Source organism: Pan paniscus, chromosome 13 (assembly GCF_029289425.2).
Source record: "Pan paniscus chromosome 13, NHGRI_mPanPan1-v2.0_pri, whole genome shotgun sequence".
In the NCBI taxonomy this organism is placed as follows: domain Eukaryota; kingdom Metazoa; phylum Chordata; class Mammalia; order Primates; family Hominidae; genus Pan; species Pan paniscus.
The window spans coordinates 107,677,048-107,697,411 of record NC_073262.2 but is presented as its reverse complement, the minus strand read 5'-3'; the positions used below and the strand labels follow the sequence as shown (position 1 = coordinate 107,697,411).

At 36.1% G+C, this 20,364-nt stretch overlaps 1 protein-coding gene across 3 annotated transcripts in view; it reads right to left on the bottom strand.

Moving 5' to 3' along the window:
- The window catches only part of PARD3B (par-3 family cell polarity regulator beta), a 1,074,947-nt gene that overhangs the window by 524,453 nt on the left and 530,130 nt on the right, over positions 1-20,364 (bottom strand). For all 3 annotated transcript variants that reach the window (XM_003820781.6, XM_034954909.4, XM_008974231.5), the window contains exon 5: positions 1,086-1,174. In XM_003820781.6, the coding sequence (XP_003820829.3) occupies positions 1,086-1,174 (89 nt within the window). The remainder of the gene's footprint in view (positions 1-1,085; positions 1,175-20,364) is intronic.

Below are 20,364 nucleotides of genomic sequence, written 5' to 3'. Positions count from 1 at the left end.
AAGAGTAACTATGCTCACGTGGCTGTAAATAAGTTTGAGGAGAATCCATACAGTAAAGCACATGACAAAGGATGATGACCTATGTTTTTAAAAAGCTAATTTCATGCTAATTGTTTGGACTAAATGAAAGGAATATGTCGACTGCATGAATAATTATAAACTTCAGTAGCTTTACCTAATGCTATTAAATATTACCTAATGCTATTAAATCTATTAAATATGAAATTATTTTCCTTATGCCAAATTTGAAGTGCGTTAAACAAAATGATGATTAGAACAATAATAGAGATGATGTGATATTAATGATAGTAGTAGAAACAGCAGCAAACACTCACAGGATTTATCCTAACCACAACACTGTGCAAAATGGTCTACATGTATTAACTCATTTAATACCCATACTAACCCTCTGAATAAGATTTTAATACTATTTCCACTCTACAGACCAGAAACTAAGAGAAAGAGAAATGAGTAACTTGTCTAAGCTCACAGGACTAGTAAAGAGGCATAGCTGCGACATGAACCCAGGCACTACCTAGAGCTGAACTGGGAATCAATGCAAAGCAAAGAAAGTACTGGGAAACATGGCAGCCACTGACAGCAAATGAGTTGCCTTCATTAAGAACATGAAAAACCCTGGTTGATAGACAGGGTTCATTTTATTTCATCAAGTAAACTATTACAAGGGTGTTAAAGCACAATACAAAGTAGCACTCAAAGAGCTAAATTTAGGGTTCCCCGGTGGTCTAGTGGCTAGGATTTGGTGCTTTCAAAGAGCTAAAGTCAAAGTAAAACCACCACAATGACCTTGGAAATGTTCATTTGAAAAAAAGTATTTCAGAAATCCTGGGTACAGAAGAGTATTGGATGGATTAAGGATCATTTGTATATATGTTTGTCAGTAAGTTCTCATATGAAGAAAACACTAGAAAAGAAGAATTAAGTAACTGTTAGACTTGGGACATGTTTCACTCCATGATTCTACTTATCCTGATCTTTCTTGTAAAGTAAGAACAATTATAAACTATTAAAAAACACATCAAATTGAAATAAATCAGATATTCTTATCTGCATAAAGAGAATACCTCAATGTGTCCTTAGTTTTTGGCGAAGTTAGTAGTTCTGTCTGTACACCATTCAAAACTTCTCTGTCTTCCAAGTTCTGCGTGGAATCCTATAGTGAAACAAAGTCATAAGCATGTGATGCTGTGCATATTGAATTGAAAATCTGAATAAAATATCGCAATATGGGAGAGTAAACCGCTTTATGCTGGATATATACAATATGCTCTAATTTCTTTGAAAACTGGAAGCAGGTGTTAATCTTTTCGGTGCTTTCAATGTTCTTTTCTCTCCTGTTTGGTTTCTGAAATGCTCAAATGGGTCATCTACACAACGCAATATGTTAAGAGCTTTGGAATACTTCATTTAGCTTCTTGCTACTCAGCCATAGGCTTTTGGGATTGAGTGTTTTAAACCAGAAAGGAAAAGAATACCAAAGCGGGGGGGCTCTGGTGACAGATGGTGATATATTAGCCTTAAGGTACGTACTTGCTTGCCCCTCACAACATTAAAATATAAAGAAAAGCAAAATCCATGAAAAAACATTGCCTGGCAAAGTCACCTCTGTCAAAGTCAGGCAGAAACACTGCAGGAAGAAGAAATCCAGAACTCTTACTTTGTCATGAAATTTGATTCTGAGGATAATCTTCAGAGAGAGATTCAAATTGCCTATTTAATTTCTAAAATTGTAAACAGGCTCCCACTACAGAAAGGTTAGAGGGTCAGAGAGGCCCTGTACTCCAGGACAGTGGCAAAGTTGTATTGGATGTTACCCAGAGAAGCAGAGGAGAGGATGGATTCTAGAAAGCACGCCTGATGCTGCTGCTTCCTTAGGGAAGACATTAGGGCTCAGAGCTGTTCCCTAACAGGGAATCCTGTGGATACCCCTCTCTTCATAAGTGGAGTCACAATAAACTATTGTTACACGTGGACTCTGGTTTCATCAGAGCAACAAACCAGATATAGAAAAACCCATTATCAAAAATCCACACTTATAAACAGCATTTATGCATCTGAATGCATTATTCCAACAGAGTAAGAAAGACAACATACGAGCTTAAGAGGCTGGACATAAGTAAATTAGGTTATCTTTTTTTTTAATTTTTATTTTTGAGACAGATAAATAAATATATCTATAAATATTTTATTTATATAGTTTATATAAATATTTATTTTACATAAATATAAAATATATTTATTTTACATAAATATAAAATATAATATATATTTTACATAAATAAAAAATATTTATTTTACATAAGTAAAAAGTATATTTATTTTACATAAATAAAAATATATTTATTTTATATAAATATAAATATAAAATATAAATATAAAAATAAAAAAATTAAAATATATATTTTTTATTTTTATTTTTTTTGAGCTCTGTCGCCCAGGCTGGAGTGCAGTGGCATGATCTCGGCTCACTGCAACCTCCGCCTCCCTGATTCATGCCATTCTCCTGGCTCAGCCTCCCGAGTGGCTGGGACTACAGGTGCCCACCACCACACCTGGCTAATTTTGCTTTTGTATTTTTAGTAGAGATGGGGCTTCACCGTGTTAGCCAGGATGGTCTCAATCTCCTGACCTCATGATCTGGTCGTCTTGGCCTCCCAAGTGCTGGGATTACAGGCGTGAGCCACCGCACCCAGCCAGGTTATTATTTTAAAGAAAGTAAGACATAACTGCAACAGAAGCACTTTGTTGTAGTGAATTGAGTTTAAAAAAGTCTCTCACTTTTAGATTGAGTAGCAACATTTCATGCAGGGGTTGGTAGTTTTGTGAAACACTTGGTCTACACTAGACTTTTAAAAAATTAATTTTCTCCTTTTCATGTAGATAAGAAAGAATTTCCATAAGGCTAAAGAACACTTCATGGTTTAAGTTACCAAATTTTAAAAGACGATTGTTTTTGAAAGCTCTCAAACATTCATATTATTATGAAGGGCTTGATATATGCTTACAGATAAGTGGAGACAGGGTTGGGTGGGTTACAAAAATACTTAGGTGGATAATTTAACATAATATTGGAACCTGTGATTATCATGTATGTCAGGATATTTGATGACCTCATTTTTGCCAAAATCATTAACTTTCTTATCTGTTTCTCTTACACAGGAATGAATTTGTGTCTGCTTCTCTATACATCAAGCACATAACACCAAGAGCTCATTGTATTAATTTTCTAATGTTGTATAATAAATTATCCCACAACTTAATAAATTAAAAAAATAAACATTTATTATCTCTCACAGTTTCTGTGAGCCAGAGATTTAGAAGTAGCTTAGCTGGGCAGTTCTAGGGTTGGATCGCTTGTAAGTTTGCAGCCCCATGTCTGAGGGGCTGCAGCTACAATCATCTAAAGGATTGCCTTAAGATCATTTTTATTTCTTACAACAGCTTTATCGATATGTAATTTACATAAGAGTCACCATTTTAAAGAGTACAATTCAGTGGTTTTCAGTATATTCAGAGTTTTGTAACCATCATCAACTAATGTCAGAACATTTTTATCACCCCAAAAAGAAACCTCAAACCCCATTAGCAGTCATTCCTCATCCTCCCCTTCCCCAAAAGGCCCTGTCAATCATTAATCTAATTTCTGTCTCAAAGGAGTTGCCTATTTTAGACATTTCATATAAACAGAATCATAAGACTTGTGGCTTCTTTCACTTAGAATAATGTTTTCAAAAGCTCATCCATGTTGTAGCATATATCAGTATTTTACTCCATTTTATGGCCCAACAATATTCCACTTTATGGATATACCACACTAAGTTTATCCATTCATCAGCTGGTGAGCATTTGGGTTGTTTCCACTCTTGCCTATTATGAATAATGTTGCCATGAACATTTGGGTACAAGTTCTTGTGTGAACATATGCTTTCTGTTCTCTGGCGTACGCTGTGGAGTGGAATTGTTGGTCATATGGTAACTATACGTTTAACATTTTGAGGAACTGTTGCACTATTTCCCACATGTCTGAATAATCTGCCATTCTTAACAGCAATACATGAGGGTTTTAATATCTCCATAGACTTGCCACAACTTATTTTCATTTTTAATTTTAATTTATTTTATTCATCCTAATGGGTATAAAATCTCCATAGACTTGCCACAACTTATTTTCACTTTTAATTTTAATTTATTGTATTCATCCTAATGGGTATAAAGTGATACGTCATTGTAGTTTTGATTTACATTTCTGTAATGACTAATGATGTTGAGCTTCTTTCCCTGTGATTATTGGCCCTTTGTGTATCTTCTTTGGAGAAATGTCTATTTGTCTTTTTATTATTGACCTGTAAAGAGTTCTTTAAATATTCCATATACAAATTTCTTATCCAATATATGATTTACAAATATGTTTTCCTGTTCTTTGGGTTGTCTTCACTTTCTTCATGTGTCCTTTAAAGCACAAAAGTTTTTTATGTTAACGAAGTCCAATGTATTTATTTTTTCTTTTGTAGCTTGTGTTTTCGGTTTTGTATCTAAGAAACATTACCTAATATAAGGTCACAAAGATGTACACCTTTGTTTTATTCTAAGAGTCTTATACAGTGTTAGCTCTTACATTTAGGCCTATTATCATTTTGAGTTCATTTCTGCACACTGTGTGAGGAAGGAGTTCAAATTCATTCTTTGCATGTGGATATCTAGTTGTGCTAGTATCATTCATTGAAAAGATTGTTTTTTTATTCATTGAATTGTCTTGACACCCTTAAAGAAAATGAATTTTCCAAAAATGTAAGGGTATATTTCCGGATCCTCAATTGTATTTTATTCATTGATCTATACCTGTCTATTCTTATGTCAGTACGACACAGTCAATTATTGTAGCTTTGTACTAAATTTTGAAATCAGGATGTGTGATTCTTCCAAATTCGTTCTTATTTTTCAAGATTGCTTTGGCTATGCTGGGTCTCTTGCATTTCCATATTAATTTTGGAATCAGTTTGTTAATATCTGCAAAAAAAAACAGTTGGGTTTTTGCTAGGGATTGCATTGAATATATAGATCAATTTGGAGAGTATCACAATCTAACCATCATAAAGTCTCTCAATCCATGAACAGTTAACAGTGACAGTTAATTAAAATAAATATTCTTTTTAGTTTTATAATTCTGTATGGGATGTATCCTCAGAGTGTCAAAGAAAAAAACTGATATTTGCTATAAAGTTTTATATCATTATTGTTGCCTCTGCACCATACTCTAAATGGAACTTTGTTGTTGATCCCTAACAAGGTAGAAAAATAACATACTTTCTGGCTCAAATCAACATTACGCAAGATTAAAAAATGAATTTTTCATCTAGTTCCAGTTAGATAGCAAGTAAAGATTCTATTCATATCAACAAGTTACTTAATTCTCTGAGTATATGGAAATATCAATTACAATTTGAAAGTAATATTGGGCCAAATACAATGTCATAATCTGCTCAAGGGTAATTCTGAACTGACTACACATTTGGAGAAATCATGTCAATGACTACAGACTTTAAAAAGAATACACATTCACAGACTTATATCTCCTATTATTATTAAGATAATATCAAAAACACTTACCCTTGCCGAAGCTATCAAAAAGGGGTAGTAACTATAGTTTATCATCTCAACTAATGAGCAGTGTTTATCACTTGCCAAGATCATTTCCATATATTGCACTAACAAAATTCTTTGATATTCTCTGAAGATGGGGCAGGCAGACAGATGCTTAGGGCATCCTATAAGGACATAAAGCCAATTTCAAATTGACTTCAGCAACACTGTAGCTGTGCAGTGCTTTGATACTTATCGACAAGGCAGTTTACCTCTTAACAGGGTACATAAAATCATTTTTTCCAAAAATTACAAAATAACTGACAAATGATAAGTTAAGAATACTTAAGCTTTTCCTTCACTAAATTACATGGTAAAATGAAGAGTCATGAAATTGCACATGTCTAAAAATGAAAATATAGTTTTCCTCATTGCTTATTTAAATGACTTTGAGAAAAATCTGTAAGATGACTTTTAAATTTGGAAGGAAAGGTAGAAAAATAACCCTGATTATGAAGAATCAGAGGTATAAACAATTGATGCCAAACAGCTACCATATTTCTTCAGCTTTAGGTTTGAACAACATTAATTATGTGATTTCAAATCCTCAAACTTGCCTCTAGAAAACATAATGGTTTTGGACGCTCTATAATTAATTTTATTAATATAATTCTTACAATTTCTATTTTTAATGTTAACATAGAAGGATATAATCAGCTGTATGAAATACAAGGCATAGAGCTATTTCAAAATTTTATCTCCTCTTTTGCTCAAATGACAAGGCTTTGCTGTCTAAAATAAAGTTCAGCAGGAGATTGTGTCCTGCCAACTGGTCAGACACCTTTAAGAAGTTTGCCCTTTACCACTTTCATCAGAGCAGGGAACAGGCAGATCATATGTGGCTCTCACAACAGACAAGTTTAATTACTACAATTTTTTTTAAAGCGAACGTTTTTAGCAACACTTTCAGGATCACGGGAGCATTTCTGACAGCCAAAATGAGTTGGATTTAAACATCACCACACTATTTTTAGCTTTAAAATCAACACTTCTATAATTATTCCCAAACCAATTAGCAACAGCTGGAAAGTAAAGGTGTTTACATTTGGTTAGCACTAGCGCTAACAACTGCAAGTGCTCACAGGCTGGATGAAAGGGGCCAGGCACCAAGAGAGGCAACAGTCTCTCCAGGGGTGATTACGGTATCAGTACCAGGCTATCATTTCATATTTCACAGTTAGTACCAGTCACTGATTTCATACAAGAACGTGTATTCATTATGAAGCATCACTAGGTTATACATGTCCAAAGAAACTTAACACTATTGATACTTTTTTTGGAAGAGAATGCTCATCGCATTCCCAAGTTCTCACTGAATTTCCCTGGTCTAGTGTAGCTACAAAATGAAATTAAAAGTAGTTTTATTGCTCAGTTTTTCATCTCTCAGATGAGAACTGAAATAGCGGTCCTGTCTATCAATAAGTATCTCCCTCTGATTTACAGGTGATCATATATGGCCATGATTTTTCCCCCTCAGTGAATTTTAGCTACATTGGAAACCACTTGCCCATAAAACTTAACTGCAACTGAATTATGTTTTAAAAACTCAGGTGCATTTAAAAACAAGATTTGCATTCTGAAAAGTCAACTGCAAGTTTCTTTTGAAAATGCACATGAATGCTAGAATGAGAGTAATAGAAACATTATACAGAGAGGATCTGAACATCAGGTTATGTGCCTGGTGCTCATACATAATCATAATGTAAATTTTAAAATTAAAATTCTGGGCATAATTCCAGAATATTTGTTTTTACTTTTCAGAACAAAAAAATCTGTGCTGAACTAAAACAAACTGCATTTGATAAGCACACATGAAATTAACATGCAATTTGATTGTTAAACACTGTTATTTTCAAACTTCATATATATTTTTTATGCCTTTGGAAAGGCCTTGCCATTGGAAATCTCTCAGTTGACTTCAAAGATACCATCCCTAAATGTTTCAGTCTTAGCAATTAATATGCCTATAATTTACTACACACACAACACACACACACACACGCCACTAGATTTTATACCTACATAGCCAGAAATTGGCATGACAATTAGAGATATAAAAGTGCTAAATTAAAAGCTGCTTAAGAAGAACTGTGTTTTATTCATTTATATGTCTAACAGTGGTTCTCAAACTTTAACGTGGATCAGAAGAATTACCTGGAGTGTTGTGACAACCTAGATTGCTGGGCCCCGCACTCAATGCTTGAAGCTCTGCTACAGTAGGTCTAGGGTGAGTCCAGAGCGTCTACAAGTTTCTGATGCTGCTAGTCCAGGAGCCACACTTCAAAAACCACTGCCTTAAAGTAGCTAGTACAGATCTGAGACTCAGGAAAAATCCTAAAAATTATTAACTAAGCCGGGAAGGATGGTGTTGATGAGTGAAGCCAGTTCACCCATTTTATAGCTAAGGAAACTCAGACGCAGAAAGCTGAAATGACTGGTCTCCTTTTACATGTTGTGTTAGTGACAAAGCCAGAATCTAGGATTCTTGATACTCAGTTCAGTGTTCTTTCTGTGCACCACAATAAATACTTGCTGACTTAAGGAATGTTGACCTTATTACTTATGTTATGGATTCTTTTTTAATGACAGCAACAAAAACCTATAATAATGTCTTCATTATACTTTACCTTTCTTTCAAAGATCTCAAACTATTTCACATATAACTAGATGTATATCCACAACAATCTAGCGGATTTCTTGGCACTCCTATTCCAATTTCATACCTGAACATATGCAAGACAAAAAGACGAATATCTTGTCGAAGAAGAAACTGAAGGTCAAAGAAAGAACCAAAATTTCTTGGGACCCCCGTTTCCTAAGACTTAGTTTTGAAAGCAAGCACATTAACTGTATTTACCTTGTAATGTCTCTTAGTTGTTGATTTCAGGCAAACAGGGTAAGGAAAAGATACCATATTATGAAACATCCAGAGAAATTATTTATATGAAAGACTATCAAGTTTTTCATTATTCTAGAGATTATGCTCTAATAATTGCATATTTAAAATAAAAAAACCTTTTTTGGAACACGATTAGATCATAAATATTCTACTAACTAGTCCCTTGCTAATCCTGGGAGCAGGTAAAATCATTAACATTAAATGACTGGCTCAAATCCTTGGCTTATGGAGAGCATACACACAGGGTGCTCATGCACATTCACAAACACATACTAAGCCATGTGGATAAATTACCTGAATGCATATGGGATAAAACTGGACTCAGTGTAAACAGTTCTGAACTTTGTAAAATGCACTAAAAGTCTACAACTTTCAATGGACTGTTTTCACAGAGATTATGCAGTTGTGGATTATGTGCTACAGAGGCTAAATCCCATTGATAATCAATATAATCAGGGTTGGCCACACCTTCTCTTCTTCTGGTGTGTCTGCAAGAGATGCTGAATGATTTTCATAGGTTTAATAAAAATAAATTTAAAATGAGTGAAGATCAAGATACAGTAACTGAATTCTGGTCTAACACAAAAGAGACACAGATTCTAATATAAGTTCTATCATTGCTTTGTCTGGTGACCAGACACATCACCTCCTGGCCCTCACTTCTATTTTCCTTATATTGGGGATAAGAAGATTTTTAAGGTCCATTCCAAGCATAAAATGTCATAATGCACCAAATACTAAGGCAGGCAAACTCCAACTGAATAAACATACATATAAAAATTCCCCAACAGATCAATTAAGAGGTATTCATTTGACCAAATGTTTTCTTGGAGAGCTTCCCTTGAGAAGCACTCTCAGAATAGATAACACCTTTATACTTTCTTAACATACTAATTTCTATACAACTTTTGAGGAATAAATCTATGGCATGAAGTATACCTGAAATAAAACCAAAACCTTCTCTCTATACCCCTATTTCTTTTTTATTTTCCTATGATCTTTTCTTGGATATTTTCTTTTCTTCTCATTGCTAATAATCAGCACAGTTAGAGTTCATTGTTAAGATTTCTCAGTATTCTGATTTAGATTTTAAAAGACCAGTGAAATTTTTATAATAAAATTCTTAAAAATTATACCCTTTACCTGCTGGAGTTTTTTTGTTTGTGTTTGGTTTTATTGCTTATTTTTGGTAGAAATGTGTAAAAGTTGACTTAACCTGATACCAGGTGTCAAAAGACAGCTGTGAGCTTTTAAAAAAGGCAGAGGTGATGGTGGGTAGAGAGGGAATTCTGTTTCGTTTGTGAGATTTGAGTGGACCAAACACATTCATCCATCTCATCGAGGTATCAGAAATGAAAATAACTACTGATGTCAAGATCAACATTTCATCTGCTCTGCTAATCTTTCAACATAAGGCTAACACCAGTGGGTGCACTTCTCCCTACACAAATATGTTCAAGTAAAGGCTGCTTTAAAATCTTCAGAGCCATAGAAGTCTAGAAGTTCAACAAGGTAATTCTGCAACCCCTCCTTTATTGTTCACTGTTTCTTTCTCATATTCAAATAACACATTTCAAAAGTGCTGAAAAGAGTGGAAAACAATTTTTTCAAATACAAGACTGATATAAACATGTTTATAATCATAATTTCTATTTATAATTGGATTCTTTCCCACATTCAGTTATAGCTAATTTTCCCCTAGTTTTCCTATATCATTAAATATATTAAAACTGCTTAAGCCCAGTGCTTCGATACACAAAGATAATGTTGTTTATTATTGAAAGGGTGAAGATATTGAAAAACAGCAATTTCCACAAGGTCTGCTTCAGATCATGCTAAATCATAAAATGTATGATCAAAGGTATTATAAACATCCTTCTTTCATTTAATCTATTTAAACTATACCATCTTCTCAAATATTTAGAATCCAGGTCTGTCAAAATGGACATTTATATGGTACTAGGGCTTCATTTGTAACTCCAAATCATCACCTAAAGCTGGTAAATAGAAAAAACTTAAGGAAGTTGGGATAATTCAGCAATTACCAAGCATTTCTACCTTAACCACTTTCATTTTGCTGGCTGAAATACATCTCAATCAAATTTGGCTCTAGTAAATATCCCATATACAATGATGCAAAGCTATACAAAAGCCAGGTTTGGATCAGAGAGAGTAGAGATAAAAGGTCACGCTATTAAAGCAATTGTTTATTTTTGCACAGGCATTTCACGCATGCCAACACAAGCATACTTTCCTGCTAGTCTTCACGATGAAAATCTTCAGGATGAAAATGTGCTGCAGAAAAATTTTAATCCACAGACCAATTCCATAGCTGTGTCATGAACAGGGTAAGAAAGAAAAGAAAAGAAAAGAAAAGCACACTTATTCGTATGTGTGCTTAGTTTGGTAGTACATTTAGAAAAAAAAATCTCAAAATTTAGGAAGCCAAAACTGTGTTAAAGAATTTTTTTATAACTATTAGATAGAGAACCGCATTGACAAGCCATCTTAGTTCATGAATAAGGCAAGTTCAAGGACTTCTTGAAAAGGTCTTTTTTATTGCCTATCGTCTATAAGCATTTCACCCTCTTCTCATCCAGACTCAAACCTTCCTGACTTTGCCATGTGCATCTGTTGCTCTCCTATGACCTTCATATATCTTCCTACACAATCATTTCGCCATTCACTTTGTCATTCTTGCATTTCACTTTGTGACATCTTTATTGGAAGCCTCTAGTTTCAAAAAACAATTTCACAGCTTATAAGACCTACTGAAAATAAACAATTTGGGGAAGGGTTTTCTTCAGACAACCTAAGAGGCACTTGAAGCAATCCCTACCATGACTTATGTGAAGAAGGAGGAACAGCGGAAGAGTCAAAGACAACTGTATGGAGAGAAGTAGGGTGATCCAGAGCCGGCTACACCATCGTGGGTTCTTACAGCATGTGGAAACACAGCTTGAAATGAGGTGCAGAGGTCTGAACTGCTGAGAGCAGCTGTAGTCATGGGCAGCAGTCAGCAAAAGGTTTGTTTGTTTTTTGAGCAAGGGTAGAAACACAACAAAGAGTTAGGAGAGACTCTGCAAAAGTAGCTATAGCCAGACCAGAATATATTCTGATCACACAAGGAAACCACCATGCATTTCTATTTAAATACAAATGTTTTAAACTTGAAACTTTACAGTGCTTGAGAGGTAGAGGGATGCACTGTCCCATTAAAATAATCTATTGGTTATCAATAGCTAAAATGTAAGCTCCAAGTAGGCAGGCAGTGGTTTTTATCTGTTGTGTTCACAAATATATCCCCAAAGCTTAGAACAGTGCCTGGCAAAGGGGAGATGCTCAACACATACCTAGATACACCAGTTTTCTAGAATACCATTGCTTGCCTGGCAAATATCCAGCCATCTATACCTTCACACCCAACTCAGTATAAGCCACTTTCTCCCTGAACACTCTGCATGGACTCAATCTCCCTCTTCAGTGCCACTTTCATGCCATGTGCAAGCTCTGTCATGGCATTCATTGATCTCAGGGTAGGTGAAGATTTCTTTACAGGTCTGTCTGCCTTGCTTGGTTCTGAGAGCTTTGAGGTGGGGAATGAGTCTCATCCATCTTGGTATCCCTGTCACTTAGCATAGGACTGAAATACAACAGATACTCTACTTACAAGGGGTTTACTGGGTAAACAAATCTGTTCCTTTTCCTTAAAGGGTCTTAGTTAACTTTCAATAGAATATATATTTATGACGTCTGGAGTATTATGCTAGACTCCATGTGCAGAGTATTGTGCTGGACTCTGGGGGGATTCAAAGATGAATATGACAATATGATACTGTCTCTGCATTCGAAGTTGCCAGCCAGCTGGAACCATTGCCAGAGGCATCTCTGGCAAGAGAATTTAAAGTGCAATTGAAAGCTAATCTTTATTTATGAATTGAAATAATTGAAGTAAAAGAGAATGCACTGATTTGTACCTGGCTGGTTATGTTTCTTTATATATGCACCTATATTTTATTTATTATAATGTAATTTAAAATGACTTTCATTATTTATAAAATATATTTAAACCAATATTTAAAACCAACTAAGTTCCACAACCGCTGGAAGCTTGAGTTAATCACATTCTCACCAGCTGAGAAAGGAAACTTCCATGCTGAAACCTCCAGATCCTGAACCTACAGACTAGAGATTGTTGATCAGCATGGGGACCTTACACTTGAGGCAAGACTGCAAGCAAGGCCCACCATCTCGGAAAATCTGTTTTGAACCTCTTGCTCGATATTCCTCTCCTCTTCCAGCTATCTCTTTTCTTTAGACTTAATCATGGGTCAAGGTAGAAACAACTCTTGGGGCAACTGTCCTCTTCCATTGCTCTTTCTTCTTTCGGCATTTCCTTAGCCTTCATTGGTGCATCACCTCCCAAGTACCTCCAAACCCTTCTCCTCCTCTGTTCCTAGGATGCCCTGGAACTCTTTCATAAGCTCAAGAACTTCCTTAAGTATTGTCTCTGCTACCTTGATGTAAATGACAATAAACTTTCCCCAAAGAAACCACTTCCTCGGCAACCCTATGAAGTGAGACATGATCATTTTCTTCATGCTGCCCACTCTCATCCTGGAGCTGTTTCTAGATAAGAATTTCCTGTTTCCTCCTCTGGAAGCTGCCCCATGCTGCTTTACTATTCCCTTTTCATTGTCCACACCTGACAGTCTCCAAGTTGGTCCTTCAGCACTTCCTCTTGCTCCATCATTTTAATTAATATTTTCTCCCTCTCTCATGCCTTATCTTTTACTATCACCCTGGGTGACATCCATGTCCACAGGCATCTTACACCTTGACCTCACTCAGTACCTTCTCCCTCTAGTAGCCTTCTGCTTTAGGAACTCTGTAATCAAAAGCAAAATTGAACACGGGAATTCAAGGGAAAGGTTTTTGGGTAACGCTCATTATTCAACAAAACTATATCATCAAATGAGAAATAACAGGGCTAGCAAACCCATAGCAAAACAGGAATCATTCAGTTCACAAGCCCTTATTGAGGGTCCCCTTTGCTCCAGTGCTAAGCATTGGAGATACAGAGATGAAAAAATGTATACACTTTTTGCTCTGAAGAGTCCATTCTGGGGAGTAAGGAGCACAGAAGCTGGAGAGAAGATACTAATGAATGGCCCGTCTACTGTTCCCCTTTGCATGTTCTATAATTCAACTCAACTGAGCACCAGCAAGATCCCAAACACACTGCTATTCTTTCTCTAACCTCACCCCCATTCCAAGTGTAAGATAAGAACTGATATGTAGCTGCTAATCCAAGCCCATATCTTTGACAGAATTGTAAGAGACCTGTAGCACTGAGATGATGATAAATGTTTTCGCAGACACATCCTTAAATAGTGATAGCTCTATGGGACCATATCTAAATAGGAGAGGTGGTGGTTGCTAGAAACAACAACAACAAGCCTGAGTGAATGTGGGGAGGATATTCTAATGGCCACCCTCCTCATCTACTTCCCCGAGAAGGTGCAGAAAAGTGAGAGGTCGCCAATGCTGCGATCTTTTCTGGAGCCTCTTTGAAAATACATCACTCCACATACAAACCTCCCAGTGTAAATGATGCAGTTTGTGCCATGGCAAAATTATGAATTATTACAAGCTCTGGGCCTTTGGCTTACATGTAGTATGTGTATATGATTTCAAATGTTGAATCCATAAGTACTAAAGGTCTTATGTTCTTAACTTCTATTTCATTTGTTGGCTACTTTGGGGTTGAAAAACTTCAGCCTCTAATGCTTAAATCTCTTCCGCTAACCCTGCATAGACAATTACTAGAATAACTAGAAGCAGCCAAGGTGTACTATAATCAGATTGCTTAATTTACATATTTATAACTGCTTCTATTAGACAGTGATGATTTAATCCAAATATCATCTCTGGATTAATCATTGAATCCCATTCAGACTCACCAAATGGGTAGTTAGTTGAGCAATTGTTTGGGGCCAAAATCTTATGCAATGAAAACTGGTAGAGGATGAAATTGGCCGACTGTTTACACGTTCTGATTGCTTTTGCCTAAGAGCTACAAACCAGCTTCATAAAGAACTTCCCCACACTAATGGGCCAATCTTTTCCCATAGCATGTGCATCACTGCCCGTCTCTCTCCACTTCCACTCCCAAGAGGCTCCAAGAGCACAGTATCTACACTCAGTAAATCCTCATGAAGACTGACCTGGCTTCTAGCTTACAAAGTTGGAAGAAAGAAAGCCATGTAAAAACACCTCCGGTTGTCTGCCTGAGTTTTACTGGCTTAGTTTATAGTGGATACTCATATTAACTGGCTGAGTGAGTAAACCAACTTACCCAACCTGCCATCTGACTGTGAAGCTGACTGCAGCACCACACTCCCTAGCAGAGGAATGTGGGCCAGCACTCCTTTTCACAAGTGCATGCAGAAATAACAAACCCCAGAGAAACTGTTGTAAATATCTGGATCTTTCCTGAACTGTATTTTTAATATGTTATGAGAATAATAGCAAGGAATGGTTAAAAACATACATGAAGCAGTTATGTTTCAAACCTGTAACAGATCACTTACTCAATGCCACATGACACAAAAAAACAGTGTCCCAAATGAAAAAGAGGAAATCTTTTTAATCAAACCTTCCCTTGGTCTGAACAAAACAGAGATTTTCATTTCATTCCAGTTACATTAAGGTTTCTCCCACAGCACTATGCCCAATCACTCCACCATATCTAATCAGTGATGCAACCTCACACTTTTAATGAACTCCCAGGGTTGTACAGAAAAGCACATGCTTCCTGACAGATAAGAGTTTTTAAGCACAGTGGTGATGTAAACCTTGCTCTTCTCTTCTTGTTACAAGGGAAATAATTCTGTAGCTGAGGAAACTCCGGTGATGCACCTCTACAAAATACAGCAAATGACCTCTTCACTTGTGAGGCGATCAAAGCAGATTAAAATCACTGCATTTAACAGCTCTTCAGAAGGAATGGCAACTGGACGCAAAAATGATAGTTCTATAGAATCAAATATATTGGTTAATTTTCTGTGGATGACCTTCCTCTGAGAAAGGAGCAAATTACAGATATGACAATAAAGAAAAAAACCTGGTTTTCCTTCTTTCTTAAAGACTGAAGTACATGCATACAGAAACAGTAATGGTTAGGACATCCACTGGATGCAAAAAAGTTGAACAAAATAATTGACTCAGTCCTACCCTTGACTTCAGGAAATGGAGAATCAATGAGATTTTGGACTCAGATTTGCCATCTCACCAGAAAGGAAAAACAGAGAAATGACTGGTTGTTTGGCAGTTGGTGTACAGCACTAGGCTGAAGTGCCATGGAAAGTGAAAGGAGCCAGGGCATGCAATTTGTTTGCTGACCTCCTACTTTGCCCTCCTCAGTCAGATGCTCAGGTATGTCCCTATCAAGGTGGCACATATTTTATGAGTAAGCCCAAGGATTAAGTGCTTGCAGAAAAAGAGAGTCGGGGAGGCCAAGGGGGGTGGATCACCTGAGGTCAGGAGTTCAAGACCAGCCTGGCCAACATGGTGAAACCCCGTCTGTACTAAAAATACAAAAATTAGCCTGGCATGGTGGCAGGTGCCTGAAATCCCAGCTACTCAGGAGGCTGAGGCAGGAGAATCGCTTAAACTCTGGAGGCGGAGGTTGCAGTGAGCCAAGATCATGCCATCGCACTCCAGCCTAGGGGACAAGAGCGAGACTTCATCTCCAAACAAACAAACAAAAAAAGAAAAAAAGAAAAAAAAAAGAAAGAAAAAGAAAAAGAGAGTGCCCATGAGTTATGGCCTCACTGCAGGCCGGGCATGGTGGCTCATGCTTGTAATCCCAGCACGTTGGGAGGCCAAGGCAGGTGGATCACGAGGTCAAGAGACTGACACCATCCTGGCCAACACGGTGAAACCCCGTCTCTACTAAAAATACAAAAACAAATTAGCTGGGTGTGGTGGCGGGCACCTGTAGTCCCATCCCAGCTACTCGGGAGGCTGAGACAGGAGAATCACTTGAACCCGGGAGGCAGAGGTTGCAATGAGCTGAGATCAGGCCACTACACTCCAGCCTGATGACAAAGCAAGATTCCACCTCCAAAAAAAAAAAAAGACAGTCATAAGTGTTGCACCATTCTATATACTTTGCATTATGATTGGCAGTCATTCCCATAAATCTCTATTATTGACACAAAGAGGTTGAGACCAGGAGGCAGAAGGAATAGAAAAGGGACAGTGTAAGTCAGTAACTCTCTTCATTAATGTGACATGAATTTGTCTCACTGTTTCCAGAGTTTTGCCCAAACATAGTGAAAGTTGAGGGTTGATTTTTACTTAACATAGTTTTCTCTTCCTCTGAATTTTGTGGCTATGGTCCAAACGGTTTAAAACAGAGCAAAACTGCTTGGTTCTCTTTCCCATTATTTTTCAAAGCAACTCAGTCATCCCCCCAAGCCCAGCTTATCACATTTTACCCTATTATTTTAAAAAAGAAATATAACAATCTATTTATTTTCTTTCTGTCCACTTGGATTGAATAATTCAATCCTCAATGTGCTCATGCATCTAGATCTAGTCTTATCTTAATTTATTTCCTTATTTATGCTCAAACTCTGTCAAATTTTAATCCTTCCCTCTAAAGGAAGTTACTCTGTACAGCTGTCAAACGCATCACTGAGTACGTTTCTATCATGATCCTCAGTTTCCATTAGGGTGCTAATGATGACTTCTCAGTACTGGAAAGACTGGTGAGTGCCCATGAGTTATGGCCTCACTGCGGGAACTCAGTCATCATGTGGATCACAGTTGCAAAATCTTTAGAGCCTGACACGATTTACCTGTCTCTGAGAATCACATTCATCTAGATGCCATTGCACAAAAATAGCTTTCAATTTAAAACTGCTGTGAACTAGAATAATTGGCTTAACTCTGATGTCCTTATGATTACACTGTCACATTAGAAGATGCACTTTAAGTATTTTTTTTGGTATGACTTCCGATCAACACACGATATTCACATGGAATGATACAACACCCATTCTTTCTGAATAGCTATGATGGTCAGGGTCACTTCAAGCCTGGTAGAGCTGTTTTTCCTTTTTGAAATAATATTATTGGTGATATAATTTTGCCATTTGAAATGCCTAATACTAACACGGATGAAATGGTGACATTCATCCCAGGTTGACTGCCCAATTCAAACCACCACTCTTCACAGACTTTTTACTTTTACTCTATCTACTTTTGAATAAGGTAATATCATTTCAACAAATTCTTAACTTTATTGCATTCATTACTCTCATTTGTAACAGTCTCATTACAAAAACAGGTTTTATAAAATGTAGACAACCTACTAAAATATTCCAAATTTTGTCCATAATATTGAAGACAGCAAGAAAAAAAAAGAGAAAATGTACAGATCAAATGGCATGCTTGATGGCTTTTATAAAAAGCTAAGGGGCTTTGAGGGTTATAAGAAGCCAAGTCCTGTGACCCACTTAAGCCTAAGGACCACTGTAATTTGATTGGTATAAAAAGAAGTGAAGCAGCTAATTTATGGAAAGTACATTATATGATGGACAAAGGAGGATGACAGTTTTAATCAATGGAGTAGCAAGGTTTTTCCTTAAAAAACCTGTGTTTTGTTTAAAGCAAAAACTTGAAAGAAACCAAATGGGGAGTTCACAACTTTATTTCCCAAACTATAGAATATTTTCCATATTCAGTTTGGATGTACTTTTAAGTTCAGACGCCTGTCTTTTGTTTGTATTATGAATACTCTCCTCATCAAAGAAGAGTTTTAAAAAATATGAAAAGATAAAAATGCTTAATTAATTTTGACAGCAATTGCCTTAATATGAACTGTTAAACACACTTGGAAGACTCTCAGCAATGAAAGCTAGAGGAGGGCTGCTAACAGTGCCTATATCTAAAATCTACATTTCAATTATCTGCTGTATTTACAACACCATGCTTTACGATGTGCCAGAAGGGATGGCTTAGTGGTCTAAGCATCTGGTTTTCAATTGCCATATTCCCTGAATTGCACAATTTGATTCATTAGGGGCTGGATATGCAGATGAGTCACACCCACCCCTGTGGGCTTAGTCATCCAGTGGTGAATTGACAGAGGTGGTGGAGCAGGGGGCTGGCCCTAAATCTTTGCTTCTCTTATAACTGCATTAGACCCTATGTTGACTGGAGATTAATTTCTCTCTCCATTCTTTCAGGAGTGCCTCCAAAGGTTTCCCCCCATTTCCTCCACCACTGTCATGAAACGTATAAAGTAGCAAGGGATTAATTACTTTAAAACCATAACAAAAATATCTAATAACCAAAATACTGTCACAGTAACTACAGTTTTCAAATCATATGCACTGGGAAAAAAATTGACAGAGAAGCAACTGAAACCATGCAGAACTAGGTGTGAATGGATGCCTTTGGACTTAGGAAATACAAAGAGACCTTTGTAATTGCTCCCACATAAGCCACATGTTTACTCCCTTTCATATTCTATGTGCATCTTCATGGAAAATAAAGAGGCCACATGAGATCCCATTTAGAATGCTCCTGTCTTATAAATATGTCTGCACTATATGGCTTTCCAAAGAGGTGCACTTCAATACCCATTTTGTAAAGTGTATTATTTCTGTAATATTTACTGTCACCTGGGGGAAAAACCAGTAGGGCTTGTTGAAGGCTTCACTAAAATAACAAATTAAGTGAGATTAGAAATGCCATAATTAATTAAGCCAGCTCTCCTTCACTTGAAAGGCTGGAAACTATACTGAGTGGTAGTAAACTGCACCTACTAATAAAGCTATGCAACTAATAAAGCAGTATGTTCTTGCTAGCAACAGCATCACCACAAGTTCTTGAAAGCATTAAACTTGACCTTTTATTGTTTCCCAGCACTCTCCCAAGGTTCCTTTCTGCAATGAACAATTCTGAGCACATTTTAAAGCTTACTTTGGAAGATACAGCCTTACATAATGTATCAGAATGATAATAATTTGCACCAGTGCAACCCAGTCATTCATAAATATGATAAAATAATGAAAAATATATTGTTATATTTCATTCCTCAAATGAATACAAAAATTAAATACCTTCAAATATACTTAAAATGTAAATATATACTGAATATAAAAATAGCACTAAAGGTTTTAGGGCCAATAATTTGATGGAAAATACCTAAAATAATTTAAATAATGCTAACTTTAAGATAAAAAGTACAAAGAAGGTGAAAACCCCAATGGTTATTGTTTAAAATACATAAATGTCAAGGAAAAGCAATGAATGATAATGTATACATTTCTTGTTTAAAGCAAAAAATCATATCATGGATAATTTATAATTTAACATGAAAGAATGCTTTATAATGGCAACAATTTTTACATAAAAATAAACTCAATTTTTAATTAAAAGTATTTTGTTTGAACAAGGGTCTATTCTTTTTAAGAAAAAAGTTCTAAAGATTTTCCATGTTTTAAAATGAAATAATGAAACACGGAGATTCTCAAACTAAAAAAAATAAAACCAGTGATCACTGAATGTCTCTTATCTTTAGCTAAGAGTCATATCTAAATATGACAACATTGAAAGGCAGCAAGATACATTAGTAGGTACTAACTTAAAAAAACTTGTACTACTATGTTAATATCAGACAAAAGACTGTCAATAAAATATTATTAGGGAATTAAAAGGTCATTAATTACATAAAGAAAAAAGAACAATCCAGAGAAAGATATAATAAATTCCAACCTATGCACCTA